The following is a 14108-nucleotide window of genomic DNA, read 5'->3' on the forward strand; positions in this document are numbered from 1 at the left end:
GATTTCCCTGTCCTACTTATGACGGCCGCCCGAAGGGCGTCATACGGATTTTCCTTAGGAATATCTTCCAACAGATCTTCAACTTCTCTTGCTACATCACAAGGAGGATGCTGGACAACATAGGAAAACAGGGTGACTTGGGAAGCGATGAGTCGTGTGGCAAAAACAGCCTCAACCCGGTGAAACCATACTCTGGGGTTGCGTGGATTGTAGTCTGGCAAACGTATGCTAATCGCATTCTCAGCTAAATCCGCTGAATCAGTGTGCTTCCATAATTACCGGCCGAAAGAAACAAAATTACGACGACTTGAAAGAAAAAGCTTTCAAAAAATATCTAGAAATACTCGGGCTCAACAAATTTGTAGTGGTCTAGCTAGCCAGGTGTGTGGCAAAGAAATAAAAACAATAACGCTAGGTTGGATATGCAATAATAAAGAAGTCAGAGGAAGCAGATTCACTAAAAAATGTTCTCTTTAAAATAGTTCGTCGTTGGCCCAGATCAGCGAGTAAACAATAATCCAATTATGGTGGTAAGGGGTCTCCTCCTGAACAGTTCCCACATACAGTAGATTCCGAAGATAGTCTGAAATGTTTTGATAACAGAGTTAGCACACGAGACTCGCGAATGAACGCTGCAAGCGCGAGCGAAATCAGAGGAGAGAGTTGAAGCACGTGACCACGCTTGCATTAAGTGAAATTGTACAAGTGCGCGTTTTTATAGTTTTTCGGATTCAAACGTAGTGTTATAATGGAAGTAAAACAAAGGTACAAAACGCCGTCTGTCTCACCCTTTTGCACGCAGAACGGGGGCACTTCGAAGGAGGCAGCTCGCAGTCTACTGTATCTGTGTCCGCCATCACCCCACAATAACAGTAAAACAAAGGTACAAAACGCCACACGTCTCACCCTTTTGCACGCAGAACGGGGGCACTTCGAAGGAGGCAGCTCGCAGTCTACTGTATCTGTGTCCGCCATCACCTTCTCCACAATAACACAGAATCGCCTACTTTTTGTGGCTTGCTGGACTGTCCGGCAACTCTGTATCGATCCCTGGCTTCCTGCTCTGTCCACTGTGGTTTATCAAAAGGCACGATAATTTCAGACAGCATTCGATGGAGACAGGAAAACTGTTACAACTGTATTTATAGGGCAGTCACAGAATGTTCCGCAAGGTTGTGCCAGAATCCCCGCGACGGAGAGGGAAGCGTCGAGCTAGAGGTGCTAGACCCAGATTGGCTGGCATTCTGACCAATCAGGGCATGCCTTCATTTAGTCCGTAGCCTGCATGTGGCACATCCATCCGAATGGTGGTGTTCAGCTATTAGGGATGGCTGGCCTCTGGTTACTACTTCACTCACCCATTCGTCTGAGCCACACAGCCTACTCCAATATCAGTGGGACGCAAATTGGGAATCTTCAGAAATTGCCGTTGAGGGTCCTGATGACACAGTCCAAGGACTCTCGCTCTTGATCGGAGACGCCGCCATCTCACTCCCTCCAAAATCCCCACGGGCCCTGCGTGATAGAAGCAAGGGGTAAGAACTCCAGTCTATGAGGTGGTAGACGTTCCCATTCAGCCAACCACCGTTGAATTTTATTTCTACCAGTGTTCCCCTGAGTAGTGGGATCTATCGTAGCGGATTATTGTCGAGCACACTATGAGCTACACTGAACACCGTTTCCGAGATGGATCAGTGGTTAGAGCGCGAATTTTGCGACCGGAAGGTCCGTGGTTCGAACTCGACCACTACCTCTCGACTTCCCCTGTCTAGGTTTGGGCAACCTGGCAGTATCCCCGCCCTCGTGCTTCTTTCGGGTGACATGGAAGCCAGGCTCCGAAAGGGTATTACAGCTGAATGGTTATTATTTGTTATTACTGTTTCCGAAACGCAAGAGATTCTGCTTCAAGAATGTGCTGCTCACAGGGAAAAGCTGGACGAAAGAATTGGACCCCGGTATTGAAGTGGACGTCAGCTACCTCACCAAGGCCTTCGATGAGACACCACGCCACGTCTTGTCAGCGTGACTGGCTGCCTACCATGGTTCAGGTTCACTACTGTGATGGGTAGGAAACTATCCACGCCAGCGAACAACAACGGTTAGAGTGTAAAAAAAATCAGATTCCAGGCTGTGTACCACAAGGCTTACCGCTGAGAAACCCCACTAGTTGTCAGAAGGTTTCTGCACAGTTCGCTGTACACCTTCATCGCTTACCGCTGAGAAACCCCACTAGTTGTCTGCACAGTTCGCTGTACACCTTCATTTGACCGGATTTATGGAAACACAGGCCACGAAGATTGTTTAAGACCTTCAAGGGCATTCTCCTCTGGCCCAGAATATGTAGGAGATGTGATCTGTCCACACAAACGAAGGCTCCTCTAACGCAGAGAAAAATCGTACTTGTCGATCGGCGCTATAAGTGGCGCTGCTGAAGCACTTGAAGTAACTTGACGATGTGGTCCGTGCATCCCTGTTAATCCTGCTTGGTGCTCTCGGACCAGTGTCTCAGGTGCCTAAGATAGCCGTCGCAACAAGGGGAGCCGGTGTCCGTATTGCGACTGGGGCGAGATGGCCCAAGTGGTTAGAGCGCGAATTTACTGACCGGAAGGTCTGTGGTTCGAATCCGACCTCCGCCACTCGACTTTCCCTGTCTAGGCTTGGGCAACCTGGCAGTATCCCAGCCCTCGTGCTTCCTTCGGGTGGCATGGCAGTTAGGCACCGGAAGGGTGCTACAGCTGAACGCGTTCTTTTCTTTTCTTTCTTTGGAACAGTCGATCCGTGCATTTTTCTGAACATGGATATGACTAACGAAGACGAAGTCAAGGAACACTTTCTGTTGAATCAACTGGCCACCGTCATACCCTTCTTCGGCATGCACTTTGAAGTGCAAAGTCGTGCATCAGAACTTGCAGTCTCTGAACATACGCCTTAAAACTTAAGGCGAATCACTTGAGGTTGTGGAAAATTTTATATATGTCGGTGGTTTCATTATTTCTTACGGAAGTGTGCGTCGTGAAGCCAGTGCACGAATCTGAAAGGCCTGAATCACGTTTGCTGACTTGTCACTTGTGACCTCAAAAAGGCATGTCACTAGGTCTCAAGAGTTGCATGTGCCAGGCTATAGTAATGACTGTGTTGTTGTATGGTTGGAAAACATGGCCTCCGAGGACATATTGCGGGAGGCGTCTTGGGGTTTATAACCACCAATACCTTACAAGTGTTGCTGATGTTGGATGGCGTCATCGGTTTGGTAACGAGAAAATTAGGAGGCAGGTATTTGGTTGTGCAGCAGGTACTTCAGTCACGACTCGGTGGTTAGAGGGTGAATTTACTGACCAGAAGGTCCGTAGTACGAACCCGAACTCTGCATCTCGAGTTCCCCTGTCTAGGCTTGAGCAACCTGGCGGTATCCCAGCCATCGTGCTTCCTTCGGGTGGCATGGCAGCTAAACACCTAAAGGATGCAACAGCTAAACAATTGCTTCAGCTGAGGAAACATTCATATTCATCAACTACAGTTGCTCGGCCATGTGCTACGCATGCCGAAACAGCGTCTACCGGTACGATTGTTTTATTCCGCGTCTTCTTCAGAAGGCCTTGAAAGAGACTACGAAGTTTTAGTGTTGTTGGTGCAGTATGTCTTCTAGGATGGCGTTCCTTGTAGCCCTTCTCCGCTTGGCTGGAGATATTGGAAGAGGTGGCTCAGTAGGCGGATGGCGTTCCTTGTAGCCCTTCTCCGCTGGGCTGGAGATATTGGAAGAGGTAGCTCAGTAGGCAAATTGGCAGCATTCCAGCCCTCGTGCTTCTTTAGGGTGGCTTGACAGTTAAGCACCGAAAGGGTGCTACTGCTGAACGCTTTTTTGTACAGGAAAGGATAGATAATTGGTGGCAATTGCGGAATATAAGTAGCTCGGGTGCACTGCTTGGTTGTTGGTCTGCTCACCGAGCTCGGCGAACCACTCTAGTAATTAAGTTGACCACATAGCACGCAGATTCAGATAGTGATTTGCGTTCAGGTCAATTGGTTCTGTCGGAAGACATGTAAGGAGTTGGATCATTCCCTAGTTTTTGTTTGTGTTTTGGCTTTTCTCAGCGGCTGAGAAAACGATTCGTCACTATGATCTTCATCGCCCACAAGATTCGGTCGTCAAAGAAGTCTGTCAGTGCCAACTGTTCTTCATCGCCCACAAGATTCGGTCGTCAAGTCTGTCAGTGCCAATTGCCCTTACAAATTACGGACACAATCAAACCGGTCGGCCGAAATAAGACTGCTACGAAATTCAAAGCGCTGTGAATGCGGCATTCGGTTGTGCATCCCGAAACAAAACTACGGCCGGAATCAAGTTGGATCGCACAGCAATCCTTGTTTCTGATCATGGAAAGGATGCTGGTTCCACCAGGACGATGACGAGAGAATATCTGAAATGGCATCCGACTCGCAGTCGCAAGGTTGACCGAGTCCAAGTTATAGGAAAGTGGCGGTGATTGGAAACGGTCGAACGCCTCTCCAATTTATGTTTGCAACCTCGGGTCAAGAAAGCTGCCGGTCAGTGAAGTTATTAGTGAGGAAGACGGCTCAAAACTCCATTCCGATTCCCTCCACATACCCTGGTGGACAGAATATGAACTGGCCTGAGTGACTCAGCAAAACGATGAACGTACTAGCTTCAAAATGGAACGTGTACTGGCTGGTCCCAACAGAAGCTGTAGTCAAGAGCGAAGATTTAACTTTTGAGGCACACCAAAGCGCTTGATCCCGTGTGTCTGGTTCCCGACTTGTTTAGGGATGGAGGAGTCGTTCACAATCTCACAAGACCGAAGAATTTGCCATATATTTGACGTCGTTACTATCTTCAAAAAGGTGTTTGTTCTGAACATGAGAATCATCGCGTTGTCAGCTTAGTTGTCATCGCTTCTGAGTTTTTCACAGGCGTCATTTTACGCAGGTTCGTCAGTACTTGCGAACGACAGAGCTGTGATAACCAAGCTGGAACCCACCCGGATCTTGGACGCGTTGACCAGATCTTTGCCTCACGACAACTTGAACGTCGTCATACTTAGGTCAACAGTTGTTTTCCTCTATCCAAAGGTAGCGTTCGTCTCGGCCGGTTGCACTGATTTGTGGCGATCTCTGTCCCCCACAAGTTTGTTGGATGTCATTTTCCTTCAGTTCTTGTAAGCCAACACCCATGGAAGTCTACGGTAGTGTTGAGCGGGCCTGCTCATTATCACATTCCCTTCGCAAATTTGTAGTCGAATTAAGGTCGTTATGTCTTCTATCTTTCACTCGCGATTACAAGACTGGGCGAATGCCCTACCGAAGCTGGTAGTGGCATTAGAGTCACCAGCAATAGGGACAGGTCTGCCAATTTGCGTCACAAATGTCAGCATTACCGACGGAGTGAATTCTAGAAGCACTAGGACTCGTTATGTTTTCCTTCGACTCAAGGGCTTGTGTGGTTGACATGATATTTATCTCCCAATTAAATATAGGGCCTAGACGCCGCAGTGCGTCCGGTATGTAGAGCCTCGTCATTGTGCGCCGAATTCAAGAGAGTGTTTGACTGTCGTTGCCTTCGAATCATTTCACGTGTATCATCAAACGAGCAGTGTCGAATTGCGGTGAATAGCTTTTGACAACAAATCGACCGTTCAATCCATTCGGCTGCACGCACTTTTCTGACACGGTAACGTGCTCCGTATTTCAGGTGAGAAACTGACTTGCCATGCCCTGTTTGCTGAGGCAGGCTCCGATCGAAAGATACCAAAGGTGAAAAGTACATTAGGACCGAGCATTGAAAGCACAAAAGGGCCTCGAGTGCACTGGTACGTATCGTCTACGAGGTTGGATCGTAAAAGACTGACCACATGAATGACCGGATGTACTCATCGACATGGCGGTGTTGTACGTGTTTTCTTTTTTTATATTTTGCCTCTAGAAGTGTCGTGTGGTCCGTATTTTTTAAACTACTCAATGCCACAAGCTGTGACGACCCGAATCACCACACACACTATCGCGGTTCATTGTTTTAAAACTGAGCTAAAAATTGGTAGCACTTACTGATACACGGAGGTGACGCAACAATTGTTGCTGCAGCTAGGATAACGCCCACAAAGTTACGTAGTGTGAGCGGAGAAGCTTATGTGGAGTGACGATATAATCAGGGTTGCGCAAGCTCGAGAGCGGTGGAAGACGAGCACTATTATAACGAGTAACGTTGCGAAAGAAGCAGTGGTTTGATTCTATGTTTTTGTTTCCTGACCAATTTTACCTCATCAGTATTTTTTTCATTTTGGTAGCTATTCTGATTGGAATGAACGTACCTAACCAATCGGCCGAATTCGCTTCCCACATTTGTGGCATCTGTTTCAAACAGTCACACTACATATGTCCTCGTTGTGGAATTAATTACTGTTCACTAGCTTGCTACCGAAGTGAGAAGCACAACCAATGTTCAGAAGCGTTTTACCGCGACTGCTGCATGGATTCGATGCGGAATCGCTTCTCAGACTCTAACAGCCGCAGTCGCATGTTGGATATACTGCGCCGCGAGGCTGATGCATCAAAAACCATTTATCGCGACACCGATGACTCACGCGTCTCTAACGACCCGGAAGACAATGAATCTACTGAGTCAGAAGTTGGAAGTGATGATCAGGACCCAAGTAAGCGGTACGTTTCCTCAGGACATCTCATTGTAGTAACTCGATTTCTTAAGTTCGGCTTCGATGTATACCGACATCTACAGTTAGTTCTCTATATTGGACGCATCAGCTTCCGAGACTTTTCGTTTTTCGCATAAACGTATTTACCTATCATTTCAGTTGCTTTGACTAGGAGCGAGATGGTTCAGTGGTTAAAAGGCGAATTCACTGACCGGAAAGTTCGTGGTTCGAACCCGACCTCTGCATCTCGAATTATCCTGTCTAGGCTTGGGTAACCTGGCATTATCCCAGCCTTCATGGTTCCTTCGGGTGGCACGGGAAGCTAGACATCAAGATTTCACAGTTGGACGATCATTAGTTCCTTTGAACCACCATGTTTCATAGGCCACTTATGCAACACATGTTCGTCTTTCTAACTAAATGTGTTCGGCAAATCTACTGAATTATGCACGGAGTTAACACTTGATAACACATCGCCGAGGTTTCGGGAACGGGTGGCAATGATGTGGCGTGCATGGAATCCATGTGTAACATGCTGCAGCCAAAAAGGAACGCGACGTTTCCGACTCCTTTCGAAGTGGCACAGAAGTACACTGCGACGTTTGGGAAAGAATATGGTAATAACGCTTGTGATCTCTACGGCCATTCCGTCACCTATGCGATGAAATTGTAAGAGATATCCGCCAACCGGTAGCAATGGCTGTTAGACAGTCAGTCTGTCGAAGTTATCTAATCGGTCCTACGGAACCTTGGGGTGGGCCAGTACTAGATGTTTTTCCTTTATTCGTTTTCACTACGAACCTACCGAAGGTAAACGCCTCACGAAAATAACCTATTTGAAAATATCCATTCTCTTCAACGACAGCTTTGTAGATCTCGACTTGAATTGTGACACACTGGATACGAATCTTGTTTGGTCGAAGCTCCCAATGCAGGAGAAGAGGGAATTTTGTCGTCTGATTAACAGCGGAGAAATAAAGAACTATGTGCCTCTATGGGTTCCGTGGTGGCATGTCAAGAACGATGCAATTGTTGAGGTGGACCATTCGGTGGATGTCACAAACAATCCCTCTCTCCACCGGTTGCCACCGCCACTACGGCTCAGTGAAATTTTTCCCTCTGGAAAATTACCACATCATTCCGTCGTCTTTGTGTTGCTCGATGTACTCCTCGGATACGCCTTCATTGCTCGGTAAGTGCTAGAACTTCCGCTAGTACAAGGTTTCCTTGCAGTTTCTTCACGTTCTATTAGAGTGAAAAACCACTGGACCCTTCATTGCTCGGTAAGTGCTAGAACTTCGGCTAGTACAAGGTTTCCCTGCAGTTTCTTCACGTTCTACTAGAGTTCCGGCGCTCAGTGTCGGTAATAAAGCACAAAATGGAACGATCGTCCTCTACACAGTGAGCTCAATACCGGCTACAGCTATCTCCTACCAATCAGTGAATTTGCCGTGTTTAGTAGGGGTGGTAATAAAGCACAAAATGGAACGATCGTCCCCTACACAGTGAGCCGTGTTTAGTAGGGGTACTGCAGATTAGCCGCAGCTCCAGAAGCTTCCACTCCACAATGCACGTATCCCTGCGGTAGTAGGAGACAGGTGGAGATCTGTTAAACATAATGATCTCGATGCTAGTACCACCCGCTATATCCCTCGGATCAATTTCCCAGTGATCGCTACTGAGACCTATAGATTTTTTAAACGCCTTTGACTACTCATCCTGCTAGAAGAACGAGTCACTCTCCTGTTGTGTGCTGGTAATCAAATTTACCTAGCCTTTTGTAGCAGCGTGCTAGAATGTGAGTTATCGGATGTAAACAGCTAGTTGTCCACTGGGTGAAGACCAGCACCCGAGCCAGTCCTAACTCATGGTTTATCTGACTCCGAGATAGCTGAATGGTTAAGACGCGAACTTACTAACCGGAAGATCCGTGGTTCAAACCCAACCTTTGCATTTCGACTGCTCCAGTGTAGCCTTGGACAACCTGGCGGTATATTATCCCTCGTTTTTCCTTCGGATGAAATGGCAGCTAGGCATAGAAAGGATGTTACAGTTGATCGATTGTTTGCTTCTATTACAAGGTCTCTCCAAATAAATCAATAAGTAGTCACCAGTTCTTTCAGGGATGGATAACCTGGCCGATAGGGGTTACCTAAGCACATTTTATTCATATTGAAATCATACCCTTCTGTCAACCACGGTCTTTCTGAGTGATGTGTTCACAAGGTGCACGCTCAATAAGGGACTAAATTTCAGGCAGTATAACCAATGAAATCACTAGTTTCTCCCAAGATGGTTTTGAAGTGTTGCTAAGCCAAGGGTTTGAATGTGTAGTCCCTGGTGCAGGGACATAAAATACGACGACGTTCCGGAAGTAATTTTCGCATGAGACGTCGTTGAATACGGGTACGAAGGGACAAATGGTAATTTGAATTCAATAAAGACATTTTTATACTGATTAAAGAAGAGATTACTGGCGCGGTTGTCCGCACTTGATGTATTGCTCGAATAAAGCTATCTAGCTAATCGGCTGCACAGACGTCTGAGATTCACTGTAATGAGACAGCGAATCAGATACACTAGCATTAAAAAACGGTAACTTACAAACTAAATCTGCTATTTTATTGTAGATTGTACAACGGCGATTACATGGACCTAAAGCACGAAGCTGCCTCCAACTTTTGCCAGATTGTGGCGTCATTCGGCTGTTCCCGTATTTCAAAGTCGCCACCGAAGGAAAAGAGCAGAGACACATCTCGAACGGTGATTCTCAGCCCAATCAGTTCGCGAATTCCTCCGACTTTCTCTTCCGTATCACAAGTGGTCGGGTCTGTCCAGATACGGTTGTGTCAGTTGAAATTCCCGTGCAGTCCTCAAACAATGGTCGTTCTTTTGGAGGACGCTGTGGCCTTGACAAGGACGGTTAATAACGTTGGTCATGCTCTAGAGGACGCGCATATCTTGATCAATTCCGTAAGGTCCGGTATAGATACGGAAGGTCCAACCGAACATGAAGCGCCAAAGAAGCAGTTGCTGAACGCTCATCACAAACTTGCTTTCCTACGGAGTTGCTTCAGTCTGCAAGACCCGACTGCTGTGGAATGGCAAGCCACCGTATTCCCCACCTTTCAGTCCCAGTTATCTGTAGAATTATGCAAGCAGATAACCAGCTTTAGCACAGAGAACTCCAGACCTGTAGAACCAGCCGCAGGGCCCAACTGGCGGCAAATGATTCGTGACAGTAAAGAAAGGGTGATTACCCAGTTGATGTAAATACATACTTATTATTATACAAGTATGGCGTTGTCACAGCTCTCGCACGGGTGCGATTCTCTGCGACTGACGTCATTTACTGAAGTATAGTACATAGAAAATCGGTACGAAAAAATAAATATTGTACAATAATCACAAAGTTTGGACGACACTGTTCCAACATCGATTTCCAATAGCGTGTTCCACCAACCAGTCTGATCCGAACTCTTCGTAGGATTGACGCGTGAGATAGATATTTCCCGGTGCGGTTGTGGCCCATCGACGAGCGCCACGCCAAGCATCTAACCGTGGATCGTCTGCAAAGTGAGGGTTGCATAAGACGGACGGTCGATTAATTGACGTCAGTGTCTCTAGTTTGTTGGTAATGGGTAGGAAAGCTAATGGTAAACAGCAATTGTTCAGGGCATGGAAAACAGCACTCTCCTCGGCATACGTAATACATGGCCTAACGAACGCAGCTTCTGGTGCTTGACACATTCCCAATGGAACCTCCAGTTGCATGACCAAAAACTAGCTTTCTAATTGCCTCAGTACGGATCCTCAGACACCAACCTACACGAGCTATAGTCCTGTGACAACAGTTGTCGAAAACCTGAAGACGTCTCAGTTCCGCTGCTCTGACAGGCCAAGTCTAAGCCATACAACAAAACAATCCATATTGTAATCTGATACACACATCCCTTGAGATTCACGGGGGTGAGATGGCTTAGTGGTTCGAACACGACCTCTGCCAAAAGGCGACGAAACACAAGTGACGCCAGCAGTTTCGTTACAAACGGGGGTTAAGCTGACCCTCCTGTGGTCACCACACTCACTACGAGTCCCTATTTTGAAAATGGGCATTATCACCTACCTACCCAGTTGTCTGGGAGTGTCTCTTGTACCCAAATGTAGGTAAACAGATCAGACAAGTACTGGCTGAGGATTTCGCTCCTATCTTTGAACAATGCGGGTTGGAGGTAATCCGGAACCAGAACCTTGGTGGTGCTTGAGAGAACATATGCAGTCATAGACCTCCGAGGCCGTAGGGCGTTTCAGGTTCACCGTCCAGGGTTCTACGTCAACTGTGGGCTCCAGAAGTGGGCAACGGAACGATAACTTCCATTCGAGGTCGAGGCATTCTGCCTTATTCAAGATGGTCATTCCCTTCTGATCCTTGATGGTTTCGCCCACAGGAAGTTATCCCAGCACTATGCAGATAACTGGCTATCTCGTTCCAATGTGAGTTGACATCTGGTGCAGCACTTGGAGGAGACTAGAAGGTGACTCTGGCAAGTTCGTCTAAAGTCCGGATCTATCAGAATCTGTTTCCAAGCGTTTTACCGCACCTTACACGGCCCTGGAAATCGCAGGGAGAAGCGACTCCGGACGAATGCGAGGTCAGATTCCACAAATATGTTCCAAAACTAGCGACAGTCAGGTGTTGATCTGCGCCATCGGTAACTGATGGCAATTTGATCGATTTCAGTCCATGACCGGCACGCCGTTGAAGGACACCATAAGGCCAGACGACTTCGGCTATTTCGGAAGTTAGTACTGCATAAAAACAGCTTGTGGTCAGCACACCGCTGAAGCAATCGTTCACCATTCTCCGTACGTATCTGGTCCAATCCACGTCGACCACCTAATTGAGTCTCAGATGTACTAAGCCTGCCCACTTGCGCATTCAACCTCCAGCAATCACCACGATGTCTGAGCTTCTGGCTCGCCGCAACAGGGCATTTAGGGTGTCATAAAGCCTGTCTTTGACGGCGTCGGAGCTACAGTCACTTGAGGCATATGAAGGCACGACAACAGACATCGACAAATTTCCCTATTTGTGGAACTCCTTCAAGACGTTGCCAGACGAACTGCACATAGGTCACTACTAACAGGTATCTAGTCATGCAAGGGTACTTCCGCTCGGTGACTTAGGACGATACAAACCCCTGCATATCCCGCCGCTGCAGCATCTGGGTCACCATAATTGCGTAGCCGGAAGCGAGTGAAGACTGATGAATACCTCAACCTCCGTGCTTTCATCTTAAATTCCTGTTTCCGAGACACAGCACACACCAATGCCAAGCGAGTCCAGTGTGAGAGCAATAGCAGCTGGTTGTGCTGCTTGCTTCAGAGTACCGACATTGAAGGCGGCCAGATAGACTGGGCATCGGGGCTTGAGTATTGATTTCGATATGCCTGAGGATGGGGCGCCGGATGACTCGCAGGTGTTGCTTTCAAAACCATTGCAGAACGGACGGAGTCATCAGTCCTAAGTGCTGGGCTTAGAAAGATAGAGCTATTAATGGAGTGGGGAGAGGGGGAAGAAAAAGTATGTGAAAGAGAAAGGAGGCATTACCGGTAGCATGGTTTCGCTTACCCGCCCTGCCGTATTCAGCGACCCGGCTGATGTCACCACGCGAAGACCGTTGTGGCATGAGTTTATTTGTGTAAGTCCATTTCATGGTTGGAATACTACCAGGGCGCTCTCAATAAGACATGAAAATGATTATGGTCCTCAACCAAAGCCTTTGGTCCAAAAGCCTGATTGGAAGGCAGTGGTGTTTGGCTGGAAATCTAAGTACATTACAATTTTTATGGGGCATATCGCCACACATGTTCCAACCCCCAACCTGGAGGACCAGGAGACTGCGTACTTCAGACCTCTAACCATTGACCAACCTGGTAGGGGAGACTCTATAACCATTGACCAACCTGGTAGGGGAGACTATGAGTGTTGCGCGGACGCCCCCCAGTATAGCTCAATGGGCCGCCGAGGTACACAAACTGTCACAACACGGTTAGGTTGTCTCTTCAAAACCCGTGATCTCAAGTCTTTGGTACCGAGAACCTTGAGACATGCATGTATTTCCGGGCTTTGATGACAAATAGCTAAGCTAACCATTATCAACCCATCCTTTGGCGTGCAGCTGGAATCTTACAAGGTGCAAATTCATGTCTCCAGATTTTGCACTTCTTGAATATACCTCGTCAGCTAACCACAAACATCGAGGGTAGTGGGGAGTTTCACATTTCCCATTAGACTCCGCGGAATCCTAGTGATCTGAATTACATTCGCCAATTCGCACCAACTGCGATGTCGAAAAGCATATCAGTGGACCAAGCATGTACCGGCTACAGTAGGGACTGTTGTATAGCTGCGAGCCAAGACGTGTGGGAACGGAAGACTTGAAGCGTCTTCAGGTTCTTCAACACTGTTGCTGCTGGACAGTGTCACCAAATTGGTAGAGTCAATGAAAAACGATGTTTGGTGTTGTAGCAAGTGACTCGCCACGAAAAAACATCCAGCACCGTAAACCTCGGTGGCTAGGTCATACGCTGCGCACACCGACACCGCTTACCGGGAAGGGTGGCGTTCAGGGTGGTGTCTCTATGACCCTACCTGAATTTGACCGGAGATGTTATCGACTTGGCGGCCGGCCCATATCACTACCACTCGTATTGTCAGCGAGTATTGTAATGAGTGACCGAGCGGAAGCGTCTGCTTGATTGGATGCCCGTTGATAGTCGTCTCTGTGCGGCTTGTTTGGCAACATATGTGAGAGAATTTAGAGGAAGTGGAGTTCATTGCACCTTAGTTGTGTCCGCTTATGCCACAAGTGACTGCAGCTCTGAATTTGCCAAGGACAGTTTCTATGACGCTCTAGGTGCCCTTCTACAGCAGACTAAAAGCTCAGATATCGTTGTGGTTGCTGGTGATATGAACGCCCAGGTAGGTAGACTAAGCGCTGCTGAGGCCCGATTGGGCGGTCGTCTTGGTTTGGACACGAGTCGTACAGACAACGGAGACCGATCACAGACTGTTCCCTTGCAGTACGAATTTCCGGAACAGCGAAAATCGCTTGACAACGTGGTGCCCACCAACAAACCGGCCCCTAATCTAAGTAGACCAGATCGCCGTCAGTTATCAGTGGCGACGGTTGATCACCGCCTGCCGCTCCTTCTGGAACAGCAGCGTTGACTCCGAGCATGCACTTGTACGCTGCTGCTTTTCATTGCGCTTCCCAGGTGTACGCAAAACGCGCACCTCGCTTAGCCAGTGAAGAGCTGGTGGACCCAGAAGTCAAACGAAACTATCAGAATCAGCTCCTCGAACGTCTACCGGACGGTGTGATGTCGGATATAAACGGCCACTGGGAAAATATACCCAAAGCACTACTCAAAGCCGGA

The 14108-nt window shown here is 47.8% G+C and overlaps 2 protein-coding genes across 2 annotated transcripts in view; one reads left to right on the plus strand and one right to left on the minus strand.

Moving 5' to 3' along the window:
- T265_15247 (hypothetical protein) overlaps positions 1-253 on the minus strand; it is a gene marked incomplete at both ends in the record, with an annotated part of 7029 nt that extends 6776 nt beyond the window's left edge. Inside the window, one exon of the mRNA XM_009177246.1 lies at positions 17-253. Coding sequence (XP_009175510.1) covers positions 92-238 — 147 coding nt within the window. The remainder of the gene's footprint in view (positions 1-16) is intronic.
- Positions 254-6481: 6228 nt separating this feature from the next.
- Positions 6482-13899, plus strand: T265_10772 (hypothetical protein; the record flags this gene model as incomplete). Its single annotated transcript, XM_009177239.1, has 4 exons — positions 6482-6665; positions 7539-7857; positions 9296-9934; positions 13548-13899. The coding sequence occupies 4 exons, from the start codon at positions 6482-6484 to the stop codon at positions 13897-13899; spliced, it is 1494 nt and encodes a 497-aa protein (XP_009175503.1).
- Between the last annotated feature and the right edge of the window lie 209 nt (positions 13900-14108).

The sequence above is a fragment of the Opisthorchis viverrini genome (genome assembly GCF_000715545.1).
Source record: "Opisthorchis viverrini unplaced genomic scaffold opera_v5_405, whole genome shotgun sequence".
Taxonomy (NCBI): Eukaryota; Metazoa; Platyhelminthes; class Trematoda; order Opisthorchiida; family Opisthorchiidae; genus Opisthorchis; species Opisthorchis viverrini.